Source organism: Melanotaenia boesemani, chromosome 2, assembly GCF_017639745.1.
Source record: "Melanotaenia boesemani isolate fMelBoe1 chromosome 2, fMelBoe1.pri, whole genome shotgun sequence".
Lineage (NCBI taxonomy): Eukaryota > Metazoa > Chordata > Actinopteri > Atheriniformes > Melanotaeniidae > Melanotaenia > Melanotaenia boesemani.
In genome coordinates this window covers 28,532,648-28,547,200 of record NC_055683.1, presented here as the reverse complement: position 1 = coordinate 28,547,200, position 14,553 = coordinate 28,532,648, and the positions used below count along the sequence as shown (strand labels likewise).

General features: G+C 40.8%; 1 protein-coding gene across 1 annotated transcript in view; it reads right to left on the bottom strand.

Moving 5' to 3' along the window:
• The window catches only part of col5a3a (collagen, type V, alpha 3a), a 53,332-nt gene extending 39,300 nt beyond the window's left edge, over positions 1-14,032 (bottom strand). Inside the window, exons 1-4 of the mRNA XM_041976181.1 lie at positions 13,810-14,032; positions 1,378-1,542; positions 837-1,050; positions 216-378 (exon numbers count right to left, since the gene is read on the bottom strand). Of these exons, the coding sequence (XP_041832115.1) occupies positions 216-378; positions 837-1,050; positions 1,378-1,542; positions 13,810-13,894 (627 nt within the window). The 5' untranslated portion in view covers positions 13,895-14,032. The remainder of the gene's footprint in view (positions 1-215; positions 379-836; positions 1,051-1,377; positions 1,543-13,809) is intronic.
• Positions 14,033-14,553: the final 521 nt, after the last annotated feature.

Sequence of the window (14,553 nt, the reverse complement as noted above, 5' to 3'; positions counted from 1 at the left end):
AGAGTTGCACAATAAACACACAATTGCTGGCAATTAGCTTGACAGTTCAACCACAGAAAATGATGCATTCAAATTAGAGCCACCAAATGTTTTGTTTAAATAAATAAAAAAGTAAGGAAAAAATAAACTGAAACTGGACTGGATGAGAATGCAACTCCTAAATAAACATCCAAGTATCTGCTTTAAGGGGTTCTTTTGCTTTACTAAAACCCTACCTCAAAAACATCTTCATCCAGCAGCCGTGTACCAACCACAGTGACACCCTCTGTGCTGACAACTGCATTCTCCCCTCGCAGCAGATCCAAGGCCTCTACCTTCTGGCAATCCAAGTAGAGGGTCACAGTCTTGTCCTGCACACTATAAGCTATCCTGTGCCATCTGAAAAAAAAAACAAAAAGAAAGAATTAAATGACAATTCAACCTTGTGGTGGAACAAAAATGTTGAAGCGGAGGATTTTTTTGTGTGTGATGAAATGTCTGCAGAATCAGTGACCTACCAAACTGTTTCACGCCTCTCAAGAAAACCAGAGGGAAATCTGAGAAACTGTGAAGAACTGATTTCCTTATCTTCTTTGATCAGATTAAATCAATGAATCAAGTGTTCCACAACCATCTTATTCCCTCTAAAGATATTCCGGTAAAGCAGAGCAACTAGCTGTATAAAGACGTGAAGATTTGACTAGAGACTTGTTAAGGTTTGAAAAAAGTTATGTTGTGTGCACATACATCAGTTAGAAAGTAGACCTGGTCTATTGGACACACACATCTAAAACTCTGTTCTGCCAGATCAACATGTTTGGTGCAATGGAGAGGTTACAATCCCTCATACTACCCACTTTCCATCAGCCAGGTTGATCCTCCTGAAAATGGGATAAAGTTCTGGGGTGGGCTGCCCATGCTGGTCCTCATACAGGAAGACAGGTGATCGGCCCACTTCAAGTCCAAGCTGCTGCACCCCCTGGTCATCATACATGGAAAGCAGGAAAGCCTGGGAGCCCTTCTTAGCTCGTATGGTAGCCATCAGGGAGAAATTCTCAGGAAATTTAGAAACTAAATGGCAGAGCAGAGTGAGGAAAGGATGAGAGAGTTGTTACGTCATAAAGGACAGAAATTAGCGGGCAACAGCCATTTTTATAACATGCAGGCATACCCACTGTCAGTGAGACCGGGGCAAAAATAATGATGAAAAACATGACCCATTAAAGCAGTCAGTGCCTTAGATGTTTCTTAAACTTTTATTGAGAAAATACTCCCTCCACAAATGCTATACACTTTAGTGATTTCTGCCATTATAAGAAATCTTCAAGTATTCCTTTGCTGAAGTTAATTAAAAGGATTTTCTGTATGTGGTCTTGTTGAAAAGAGTCTAGACACTACCAGGGAATAGCTGTTTAGTGGGAGCACTAAGCTGGATCTTTTTGATCTTGTAAGCCAGGTCCATCTCCTCCATGCCTCTCCTGCTAGTACAGAGACCAGACTCCAAGGACACCCCCTCCATGTTCTCTGACAGCTCCAGCACTCGCAGAACATCAATGGGGTCATCTGGGAACAGAAAGGAAGAGAAAATGAGCCATCTGCCCGTAGTTACGGTGCAGATCGAAGAAATGTGTTGTTCATTTCATGCTTACAGATTGTAGCTCTTTCTGTCTTTATGAACAAGTTATTGTTAACATCCTTTTTAATACATTTATTTCTTGCTTGTGTCGTTTCCTCTTTTAAGCACTGGTAAACTTAAAAAGCATGTAACAGATGGCAGCTGCATGCTTTTACCCTCATCAGTTTAACACTTAAATTCAGCCAGTGTGACAGCCCTTTTTTGTCTCGGTCAGTTAAGTGCTGGTTGTTACTGAGCTGAAGAGCAGGATTTAGTGCTGCTGGAAGCTGGTTTTAAAATGTGGTGCCTTCCTGCTTCCTTAGAGTCGGAAGAGAAGAGCTTCTCTGAGATGTGGCGGCAGGTGGCCACGCTTCTGTGGGTGTTATTATAGGATAGGGGTGGTACACAGTCTGAACCTTAATCCTCCGGTAGCACACCTGACAGCTGACACCTGGATGCAGCTCATTCTGCACAAGCCCACAACAATGCATCCACATCCCATTTATCATAATCTGAATCTTTTACTAGCATAAGTCCATTTGTGGTTTATGTATTCTCACTGCTACATCCCCTGACAAGTCAGCAAATTTTTTCTAACCATCAAAGGCTATAGTTTTAAAAAATTAACCATTTGCAGTGAAGTCATTTTTTAACTAAATGAAATTTCAATTGTTTAAGATATTATATAAAAATGTACAGAAACCAAATCTGACAGAATAAGGCAAATGACTCCTATTCACTCTAGATAACTCATGTGATTCTAATGAAAACTCCAGGAAAACCAGTTAATCCAAATGTTCAGATGGATTTCTCTAACTTAAATAAATGACATATATATCAAATTCTGTTTATTAAAGCAACTGCTGCCCCTTTAGATATGAACTTTCTGGTTTCTGTGCTGTCAATGAGCCTATGCTTTATTTGAAGTCCACTGTTCATGTTATTAGATGTCTGCTGATAAAGTGCTGCCGTGAGCATTAACAGGATCAGAGCCAGTCTCCCACCAGCTGCTACAGAGAGCCGCTCAGCACTTAGCATTCCAGGCATCTGAAACGAGGATCCTAAACCCAAATTGCCTCCTACAACTCTCGCTGCTCGAAGCTTGCCTTTTATTCTCCCTGTTAATTAAACATGTGGAGAGAGTTTACCGTTGCCAAGACATCGCTCGTAGAAAAACACAATGTTACATTTTATGGCATTATTTATTTGCAAAGTAGGTGTCCTTTATCCAAAGCAGATTTAACTGCTTGTCCTCTTAGCTCCTTCACATGGTGAAGAGGTTGTAAATAAGTTAAACTACGAAATATAGCCAGATTCAATTAACAGAAAACACAAGGTATATATCTAAACATATTTAAGACCTCAAGCTCTTATAACTTTGAACTTATACACCATAATATATATGCCAAAGTGATGACAGAAAATTGGGAGAAAACAAATTAATTCTTGAGCTATTATATGCACAAGTACTAACAGTAAATATTCACCCACACACTCACAGTCATTCAGGATAACTTTCAAATCTACTCTATTTATCTTGGTAGCAGACCAAGGGCTAAATGTCAGGAGATAAGGTATATAAATGCATTCTGACTGTAACATTAGCATCCAAATCACCAGCACTTGGAGCAAAACTACAAACAACAACACTGGTTTCTTTAACATTAACACAATGTGGTGTTGATGTATCTCATATGTTCAGACGACCTATTTTTATTTTTCAGTAGTTTGACTTTTTGCCAAATGTTACCTTTTATTTATGACTTAATGTGGGTAACTTTTGCAAATATTCTCTAAAGTGTGAGTGCCCATATCACAACTACCTCATGGTCTATGACAGGGATCACCAACTCTGGACCTATTAGTCAGTGTCCTGCAGGTTTTAGATGTTTCTTTTCAGGCTCTCTGCTTCAACACACCTGATTCAAATGAACGGGTTATTTACAGGCTTGTGCAGAACTTGACACTAAGCTGTTGGAGATCCATTTAATTTGAATCAGGTGTGTTGCAGCAGGGAAATCTACAGGACACTGGCCCAAGAGGTCCAGAACTGGTGATCCCTGGTCCATTGCATGTCTACAAAATGCAATACCATTGAAATGTGATAAGTAGTAGATTTCATTTATGTTTTAAGGCCTAGTAAATTAGACCATCTATGAACTCTGTTATTGTTATTAAAATTATACTGGAATTTTTTTCTTGTTTGTTCTACTTGTTATCGATACTCTCTTATTACTGAACTAAATATGTCTTTTATCTGGCTGACAGGCACTGTGTACCGCAGTTTAGATTCAACAAAAGGTGAAATATTAATGTAGAAATTCCATATTATTCACAGAAAAATAATATTTACATTTGCATGTCAGTGGTAAAATGGTGTGTTAGCTGCTGTAAACTTTAAATTAACAATGGATTCATTTAGGTCTGTTTCTCTTTAGGAAAAAAGTAAAGGTGTCAATATTCTGCATAATCAATGTCAATCAAAACACTTATATGCAGGTTTAGAAATACTTTTCACACCATCATTTCATTGAACAATCACATCTAAACTAACCCATTAGCTTATCAACATGTCAAAAGTTCATGCATATTCTACAGACAAGTAATCTGCTAACTCGCCAATTTGGATAAAAGAAGCACAACACAATCAGTCAATAAATTTTTGACACAATCCCTTAAGAATTTAAGCAGCTGCATGCTTACAAAAGACAAGGACATGGTAGCAGAAGTTGCACCCCCAGATTAAAACCCATACATGTCATACACTGTGAAAGAGGCAGGTTAAAACCCTCAACCCAATGTAAACAGCTCCACTGTGACAGCCAGCATTTCATAATTAATGTTTTCTATTTGTTTGTTTTTTTGTTTTATTAATTTAATCTCATTTTGTTTAAATTTGTTTTTGGCATTCTTGGCACAAAATGTATTTATGTACCCACAGTTAATGACTGAACACCAAGTGTCTAATTGTCTGTGTTTTAAATGCAACACACTGCTGCAAAAATAAGTTCACTGATAAATATAAATGTAACGCCTACTTCTGTGAACTGTTTTGTGCAGTATTTATTTTTCCCTATAACCCTTTCCCCAATGTTGAAATCAGAAACTAAACACCTCACCATGTTACAAAGAAAAAATTTTCATTCTCACATAAAACAGAACTGAAAGCGGTCACGATTTTGGTGGCAAGGGAAAAATTACTGACAATAAATTAAATGTTTTGTGCATGATACTCCACACTGGTGAAATCCAATAAATCTGTGACATCCAATAACACTGTTGGGACACCTGCTAACACAGGCCACAACTGGCATTTTAACTAACAGACTGATTATACTGGTTAAATTATCCAACAAACAAATTACATTTGCTTTAAGTGAATCACCAAGAAAACTAGGTTCATCAAAAAATGCTCTTTCCAGACTGTCCCTCAAAGCAACTGTGCAGAGACATGGCACTCCACAGTGTTGTCTGTTCTTGTAGCTGAATCTCTAATTGGAAAATGTAAGCAGCTGCATTTCTGTTGAGAGACTTTTAGTTTACAGTGTACTCTGTCTCATGTTGGGGTTATAATATTTCACTGAATGGGTAGGGTGTCTCTGTCCTTATCTGATCCCAAATGAGCTTTACTGCGGCTTTATTTGATTGCTGACTACAAATCAATTTAATTCTGGTTAGCTGAGTTAAAAGTTTGTTTTTTAATCAAAGGTCAGAATCCAACACACATTTAAATGCTTTCTCCCACTGTTTTCCTCAATCTCTCATACATGCTCATGCACAGAGAGGAAGAGAGGTCACAAGGCAGTGATGTTTGGAAAAATTGAAAAAACTGAAGCAACATGGGTCTGATCTTACAAACACTGACAAAATGGCCTCAGTGCAAACTAACAGAAACATGTCATTTTGAGCAATCCAGCGCTGATATTACAATACACTCCTTGAATCACATAAAGAGGATTTCTGTAATGAGTTTTAGGGTCAGCTGTTGATGTTTTAGCTTGAGGCTGACAGAACACCATTGACCTCCAATACTTCAAAGACAAAAAAGGAACAATCGAAATGTACAGCAATGCCACAGACAGAAATCTGAGAGAAGCACCAGAAACTTTCTCAACAAAGACCTTGCTTTCACTGTTAGGAATCAAATGTGCAGGAAATAATAAGCATCCAACACCCAATTGTGCAAAATGCAGTAAAGTTAGGAATAAAGTGGATAAGCTTATTCAGAGGACAAGGGAAATATCTGCACTGGATTTGCAAAGAAGTAACTCTAATAGCCTTCTGATACAATATTAACAGCTAGTTGGATACAAGAATAACCTAAATAAAATATCATCATGTTTCTGTTGAGTATTCTCTATTCCACAGCTTCCATTCCTGGCAAATCATCAAGAAGAATCACCTAGAGTAATGGATGTCTGCCATTAGCAGTCCAGATCCATGCAACAATCAGTAAAAGAATGTTATCTTTTCCCTGCTTTGGATCCATTAAGTCACCTTGAGTTATGCCTATTGTAGCAGCTTCTTTACTTATCCTCCAGCACTGACTGTCTGAACACGTTTTGCTTGCATCTCATTTGTTTTTTTTTATTTTAAAGATCAAGAATACTCTAATACAGCTACTTATAAACAAAACTGTTCCTACCATTTAAAGTTATGCTCAACTTGTTCAAAATACCATAGTGTCTCTAAGGACCAGTGACTCAGTGTGTTTTCCAATCACATCAAAAGGTCAGAGTACTTGTGGAAGGGGCTAAAATGTTTAGATATTTCATGAATGCTGGCCAATTCTTGGTGAACAGGCCAATTCAACATGCACAGACCGGTACATCTTTTTAATACAGAAATAGAATACATACTGTGGAAACTTATGCAGATTGCTCAGCCACAACACTTTTCTGAGGCTCTCTTTTTCCTCCTATTGTGCTTTAATCTATGAGATAACCTCAATCGCCCAGGAGCAGTGGCAGATGCAGGTTTCCTTATAGAAAAGAGCTGAACAGTCCATCTCACAGAACAGACTCTATCCCACCAAATGCCTCCAAGCCATCTTCAACTGTGCATCATCTGTGGTTTCTGACCCATTCTCTCCATGCCCTGCGGTCATACAACACAGGACCATTTTAGTCATACATGGACATAATGTGTTGTCTGTGTTCCTAAAACAAATGTCTCTTAAGACATGCTTCATGACTCACACCTCCTACACTCCCAGCCCTGCCTGAAAATACCCCTCTCGCACACACACAGTACTACACTGTCAAAAGCTATTGCATGTGGGAACTGGAGGAATTTTAACAAGAAATGAAGCCAAAAAGAAATCTGGGCAGTTAGATATTCCCATAGTGTTTTGGACCACACCCTAAGATGAGTGGAGGAGAAGAACTGACATTTCAACTTTAAATCACTGCATGGAAATATGCACGTATCGTGAAAACACATTCTCATCCAGAAGAAATAAAAAATCATAGAATCTGACAATTACACACTTAAATGTAAATATTCAAGTGTGCCAAGCGCTAAAAGATGGTGATTAATTAAAAAAAAAATCAGTGAAAGGTCCAGTGCAAATGTTTGAATAAATCCAGACACATTTTAGCTCGGGCGTTAATAACAGATAATCTAATAAGGACTGGATGTGACTCTCCGTCTGTGTGACAAGTGTGTGCAGACAAGAACACTATAATACGAGGAAAACTAAAATTAAACACCCACGGACAAATTCTATTGATAAACTAACTGTGCACTTTATCACACTAGAGTGAGCAAACAATCTGCTACTACTCCAGTAACACTAGTCAGAGGGGTTACATGCAGAGAATGTGGGAAATATGGAATCTTCGAAACCCACAATCCACACTCACTGCCAAACAACTAGTTGCCCAACGTTCCAACATCCACAGAAGGCAACTGCTATCACAGCTTGAGATTGACGAGGTACAACACAAATGCTACGGTAAGGGGGAGCCAGGATACTAGGTCAGGGGGGAGTCAACAACAGGTCCCCATACAGAGATTGGGTACGAAGCTCCAATAAGCACAGTCACGCTGCGCGAGGCAGCGACTGACCTAAGAGATAAGATCATGGCAAAAATGAACATCAGGCAACCCCGATGCCAATTACAGAGGCTGAGTAAAGCACCATCGGAAAGTCTCCTGGAAGATGTGAATGCAGCTTTGAGAACGATTCCTACAATGACCATCACTAAAACCAATGAGCTGATCTACACCTCAGCAGCAATGATCCTTGAGGTGCTTGGCTATCAACCAAAGAGCAACCATAAAGATACATATCCATTATGGAAGAGGAGGTTGGAGGCTAAAATCAAGGCAGCTAGGAGAGAAGAGAGCCAACTATCAGAGCTCCAGAAAGGTGCAATGAAAAAACAGGTACTCAGGAAGTACAGCCAGATGCCCATACCTGAAGCACTACAAACTGCCAAACAATGACTCCAAGCCTTGGCCATCCGCCTAAAGAGGTACACGAAAGAAGTTGAAGCAAGGCGAATAAACTGGCTGTTCTCAACTCAACCAGCTAAAGTGAACTCTCAGTGGCAGGATAATAACAACAGACTGGAGACTGAACAATATTGGAAAAGCATATGGGAGAAGGAGGCATCGCACAACAGCGGTGCACAGTGGCTGATGGATCTAAAAGCAGACCACAGCAACCTCCCTGAACAAGAACCAGTAACCATCACAGTGGCAGACATTCAACAAAGAGTCTCAGGCATTTCCCTGCAAGGGATTAATAATAAAGTATTTCTGATGAAAAACTGGACAGCACCAGGGCCTGACATGATTCACACCTACTGGCTGAAGAAGCTAACTGCACTCCATGAGCGCCTGGCAGCACAAATGACCCAGCTGCTAAAGGATGGGACCCATCCTGAATGGCTAACTGAAGGCCAGACAATCCTGATCCAGAAGGATCCCCTAAAGGATACTCTTAAGCACTCAAGCACCATCCAACTATCGGCCAATAACCTGTCTCCCTACCACATGGAAGCTCATGTCAGGCATCATAGTGGCTAAGATAAGTGGGCACATGGATCAATACACGAGCACAGCACAGAAAGGCACTGGTAAAAATACCAGCTGCTGGTAGATAAAACAGTCACTTGGGACTGCAAAACCAGGAATACCAATCTGTGCACTGCCTGGAGTGATTACAAGAAAGCCTATGACTCAATGCCACATACATGGATCATGGAATGCTTGGAGATGTATAACATCAACAGGACTCCAAGAGCCTTCATTGCAAACTAATTGCAGCAGTGGAGGACCACCCTTGAAGCCAACTGCAAGCCAATTCCACAAGTGTCCATGTGGCATATGCCAAGGAGATGCCCTGTCCCTTGTGCTGTTCTGCATAGGTCTGAACCCCCTCAGCCAAATAATCACCAAGACTGGCTATGGATACCGACTCAGGAATGGGTCCACCATCAGTCACCTCCTCTACATGGATGACATCAAGCTGTACGCCAAGAGTGAGCGAGACATTGACTCACTGATCCACACAACCAGAATCTACAGCAATGACATCGGAATGTCATTTGGACTTGAGAAGTGTGTGCGGATGGTGACAAAGAGAGGGAAGGTAGTCCATACAGAAGGGGTCTCACTCCCAGACGGCAGAATAGCAGACATTGAGGACAGTTACAAGTACCTTGGAATCCCACAAGCCAATGGCAACCTCGAACAGGCCACAAGAAAAGCAGCCACAGCCAAATACCTCCAACGAGTAAGGCAAGTCCTAAGGACTAAGCGCAAGGAAGGAGGTAGAGGACTAGTGAGTGTCAGAACCACTATCCAGGATGAATTGAATACATCAGGAAGATGGCCTTAATGGAAGAAGTGCTCCGTGAATGTCTCAGGCAGTGGAAAACAGATCATGTGTTGATGGAGGAACCATCATGGGAGGAAAAGCCCCATCATGGGATGTACCACCAACAGATAACTGAAGTGGCTGATATCAAGAAATCCTACTAATGGCTAGAAAGGGCTGGACTGAAAGACAGCACAGAGGCACTGATCATAGCTGCACAGGAGCAGGCCTTGAGCACCAGAGTAATAGAGGCCCAGATCTACCATACAAGACAAGACCCCAGGTGTAGACTGTGCAAAGAGGCCCCTGAGACAATCAAGCACATAACTGCAGGGTGTAAGATGCTGGCAGGGAAAGCTTACAAGGAGCGTCATAACCAAGTGGCTGGTATAGTGTACAGGAACATCTGTGCGGAGTACAGACTGGAAGCCCCGAGGTCAAGGTGAGAAACACCTCCGAAGGTGGTAGAGAATGACCGAGCTAAGATCCTGCGGGACTTCCGGATCCAGACCGACAAAATGGTAATGCAAACCAGCCGGACATTGTGGTGATGGACAAACAGCAGAGGAAAGCCGTTGTGGTTGACATCGCAATACCAAGCGATTGCAACATCAGGAAAAAGGAACATGAGAAACTGAAGAAATACCAAGGCCTGAAAGAAGAACTTGAGAAGGCCTGGAAAGTGAAGGCAACAGTGGTGCCCGTGGTCATCGGAGCACTCGGGGCAGTAACCCCCAAACTGGAAGAGTGGCTACAGCAGATCCCAGGACAAACCTCAGACATCTCGGTCCAGAAGAGTGCAGTCCTAGGAACAGCAAAGATACTCACAGAACCCTCAAGCTCCCAGGCCTCTGGTAAAGGGTCCGAGCTTGGATGGATGAGACCGCCCACGGAGGGCAAGGGGACAATTTTTATATATATATAAAATTAAAAAATCTAGGCCATATCAGTCAAAGCTTTTAACCATTCCAATCATGCAATTTGCAATGGTAAAGTATTGTCAAATCACAGACTTTATATACATTATGATGGGTAAATAAGAAACCTAAAGTAAGCATTTATTAACACAATATAACCTGTTCAGATTGCCCTGCTGAATCTGGGTCAGAGAGTCTGTTCTGTTGTGAAGGAAAATGCCCACACCAGTTACACTACTGGTGTTGAAGCCAAAGGATTAAAGTGGAATCTGGTTACACATTTCTTTCCAGTTCACATCAGCACCACATTCTTCGATCTCCACAGTTTGTTTTGCTCATATTTGCTCTCGGCATGATGAGCTGATAGGCCAAAAGCTGCTTGGCCCACAGAGAAAACACCTGCCCTTCAACATCCTGTACCAAATAGGCGCTCCACACAGATGGAGACAAAAACTTAAAAAAAAAAAAAAAAAAAAAAAACACATTTGCTCCCCTCTACTTCTAACAACTTTATTTGAAAACTGTAATACATACATTCCATAAACATTAACATGATCTCCAATGCATGCCTAACATTGGCACAGAGTGACCTAATTTCTAACCACAAACTCCCTTAAAGAGCTAAAACGGATAGCAAGTTCTCAAAAATATAACACAAGCACAACTAATAGAACAAGTGTTACTCAGACACAGTTTCATATGAACAGGGACCTATCCAGTCAGACACAGAGGAAGAATTAGATACAAACATGCAAATATACACATGTCCAAGTCCATTTCAAGTTCCAACTCCAATCTGTCATTTAGTCTCTTGGACACAACATTGGCCCAGTTTGCTAAAATCAATGCAGAACACCATACACGCTACACATGCACACAAACACATCAATTACACTTATACATCGGGGGACACTCAGGAAGCTCAGATAAGTTACAAATAATAAGCCAGGTCACAATGTTGTTTTGAAGAGACTATAGATGGCTTCAGTAGGAGCTAATATTACTCTGACCTCTACCATGATGTGCATGTGATGAATGAGGTTTAAAACTTGAATAAAGAGGCAGATTATATATAAAGGGATACTGCAAAGAAGTAAGCCCTGATGTCTGCACATTGCAATTCCACAGGAAGCATCTCCAGCAAGTCCCAAATAAAGCTGCTTGGAGCTTCCAATGATTAGAAAAGCCTGAGGGAAAGGAAATTTCTGGAAGCCAGATGTGTGGTGAATACTATAGATTACAGTGCGGCGACACAAAGTGTTTAAATATCATTTCTACATATTAAAGGCTTGGGAGAATTCCAAATAAAAATGTGGCTCATCAAAAAGTCTTAGCAGCAGTTTGATTTGACACTTGCAGCATCAGCAGCTAGGGACAAACATTAGCATTTCTGATTCTTATGATGTTGAAAGATTTTACTGGATTAAAACAAATGAAAAAACACAAGAAAGCACTGGAGCACTAACATTTAGAAACTTCGTCTTTTCATAATATAAACACCATCAAATCCAGTTGCCTTTTTCATTTGTTTTCCTGTGCTACTAATTTGTGATGGATCAAAGGAAAATGAGGTTTACTGTCCTATTGGAGTCTGATGCAGGATTGGCAAGAAGTCAAAACGCATCAAACAAGACACAGTGAGGGGCCTGCATGCACAATTTCCCAATGACAAAGAATTAAGGAAGCAGCAGGGTATAAGCAGGAGAAAGAAGATGATGTAAACGAAGAGATAAGGCATATAAAATAAAAACAAATTATACAGAGACTTTGAATGTAACAGAAAAACAAAAGAGGTTAAAAAAACAACACAAATGGGTTGAAGAAAAAGAAGAGAGGATTCTGACTAAAAAGAACTGTGCACATGTGCAATAATGCCCCACTTCCTGTCTGTAAACATGACTACAAAGTGCTCTCTCATGTCTCTTGAACACACACAGAAAGCATATGGGAAAACGCTCCTTTAGCTGTAATACACACATGTTCTTGGGGAACATTCAAAGGCTCAGATGTACAAATGAATTATCAACCACAAGCACATATCTAAGACTCCAATATCTGCAACACCATATGTCTCATACACTTTGAAATCATCTCAGCCTCTTCCTGCACAGGCCCTCATTAGCAATGGACACAGCAGCCACTGTGCCACTTGAATGTGATTAGGTCAGTTGGCTGACTTCCTTTGCCATCATTTCATTTCAGTCAGTGAGGTCCAACAAATCCTCCCAGCTATAGACTGGGTGCATGTGGAAAGTTGCGAGTGAAAATTAAACATTTAAAGCACCTCTTATAAACACAGGGTTCACCCCTTCTGTTGAGACATGTCACTCCATCGGGGACTTCTAACTGCTGCACCTGCAAGGAAGTAGCCTGCACCAGTTAAAGGCAGTCTCAAATGGCCGTAGGGCATGAAGAGGATTCTGACTAAAGTGAGTGGGTGATGGAAAGCATTAGAACAAATGGTAAATATGAGCACAAACGGACAGCACTTGATGAACATCTTGATGAACACCAGGCTGCAATGACAGAAATGCAGCTCCAGCTTTTTGAGAGTCAGTCATCTCTTTGCAGGGGACAGAAAATGTAATTGCATCTCAAAACTAACTCTGTGCAATATGATCATAAGTAGAAGCAAAACCTGAAGTAGAAAAAAAAAGAAAAGTGAAATACATCCAAAGTAACCTGAATAATCACGACTATGGCAGTAAGAGTGTTAGTGCTAAACCCCTTCACACAACCTACGCCAGCAAAGGGCACATTAAACACATCCATGACTGGAATTTTAATCTACTCTATTCTTTCAGTGTTCAGCCATTCACCTCGTTCTCAAACCAACGTTAAACCATTTTCACAGTAAACCGACGCCGGTCACAAGCAAACTCAAAGATGACATCACAGGCTGCATCTCCACCTGACGCAGAAAGGACGCATTCAAATTCAAGTCTTGGCAGCACATTTAATTAAAATGCGACTGCTGCGGAGCCAGCTAATTTGATCCAGATATGTTCGTTGGGTAAGGGTGACGAGAATAAACAGGGCTAAGCATAAAAATTCACAAAAATATATCGAATAACTGTAGTCATTTGCACAGTTCTGATACTTTCCAACAACTTCCGAAAGTAATCTGAGCTAATGCCAGCCAACTCTGCTAGACAAGTTGCAGCATCACCAGAAGATTTGCACAGTTTAGAAATCAGCTGAACACACCAGGATCAAAGTAAACCTAAAAAACAGAGTGTGAAGATTATGAATTTGCGCTAAAAGTTTGCGTTGCCTGCAGACCATGTGAGGTATTAAAGTGCCTGCAAAAAGCAAGCTGAAGTAAACTTGGATACCCAAGTGAAACGGTGCATCACTCGAGCTAAAGTCACTGATGGGATTTTCATTGACATTTTTACCTCTTTGAGCACGTATAACCTGCTCAACCTCCTTTATTATTGAAATTGTAGGTGTACGACTGGATACTTTACCGGCTTTTGTTGTCGTTAGATGAAGCAGGATAAAAATACATAGCTGTATTCTCCTGCGCGTCCTGGTCCTTATTAAATGGTCCATCCTTCAAAGCGGGGACACCGTCTGCTTAAGCACCCAGAACTTTATACCGCAGAAGTTTTGTTTGTTGGAACTAGGAAGCCATGCGTGGAAGAAAAGACAGATGCACTGTCGGTCCACTTTCTTGATTGCTAGAGAAGTTTTGTTGTGGTGGCTCCTCACAGTTTCTTTCTGTCTCTCTCATTCAATCTCTCCCTCTCACCATCACTCCCTCCCTCTGTTCTCCACCTCCGCCTCTTCCCTCCCATAGGACTGTGTCCTCAGAGTATGGATGAGCGGTGCGCCTGTATAAAACTAACTCATAAATCAGGTTTATTACTAGAGGTAATTTGTTAGGTCTCACGTCTTAGAAGTTGTCATTACCCTCAGAGGCGATGTAGTGTACAAGACTCTTACCTCTTAACCTGTCAGAGTCTTGACTTTTGCAGATCCAGCCAGTGCAAACTTAAAGGATGAAACATGGGCATAAATCAAAATACACATGTATTTGTGCCCTTTAGATTTGTCATAATAAGAGTGATGATGATAATTATGATGGTGATGATAATAATAAAATAGTAACCATTTACCTCTTGATGTATAATCCACAGTTAACTTCCACCTGCAGTGAAGATCAGGTTTGCCCAACATCTTTGAAGCTGAATCCAAGCTTTGAACTTCAC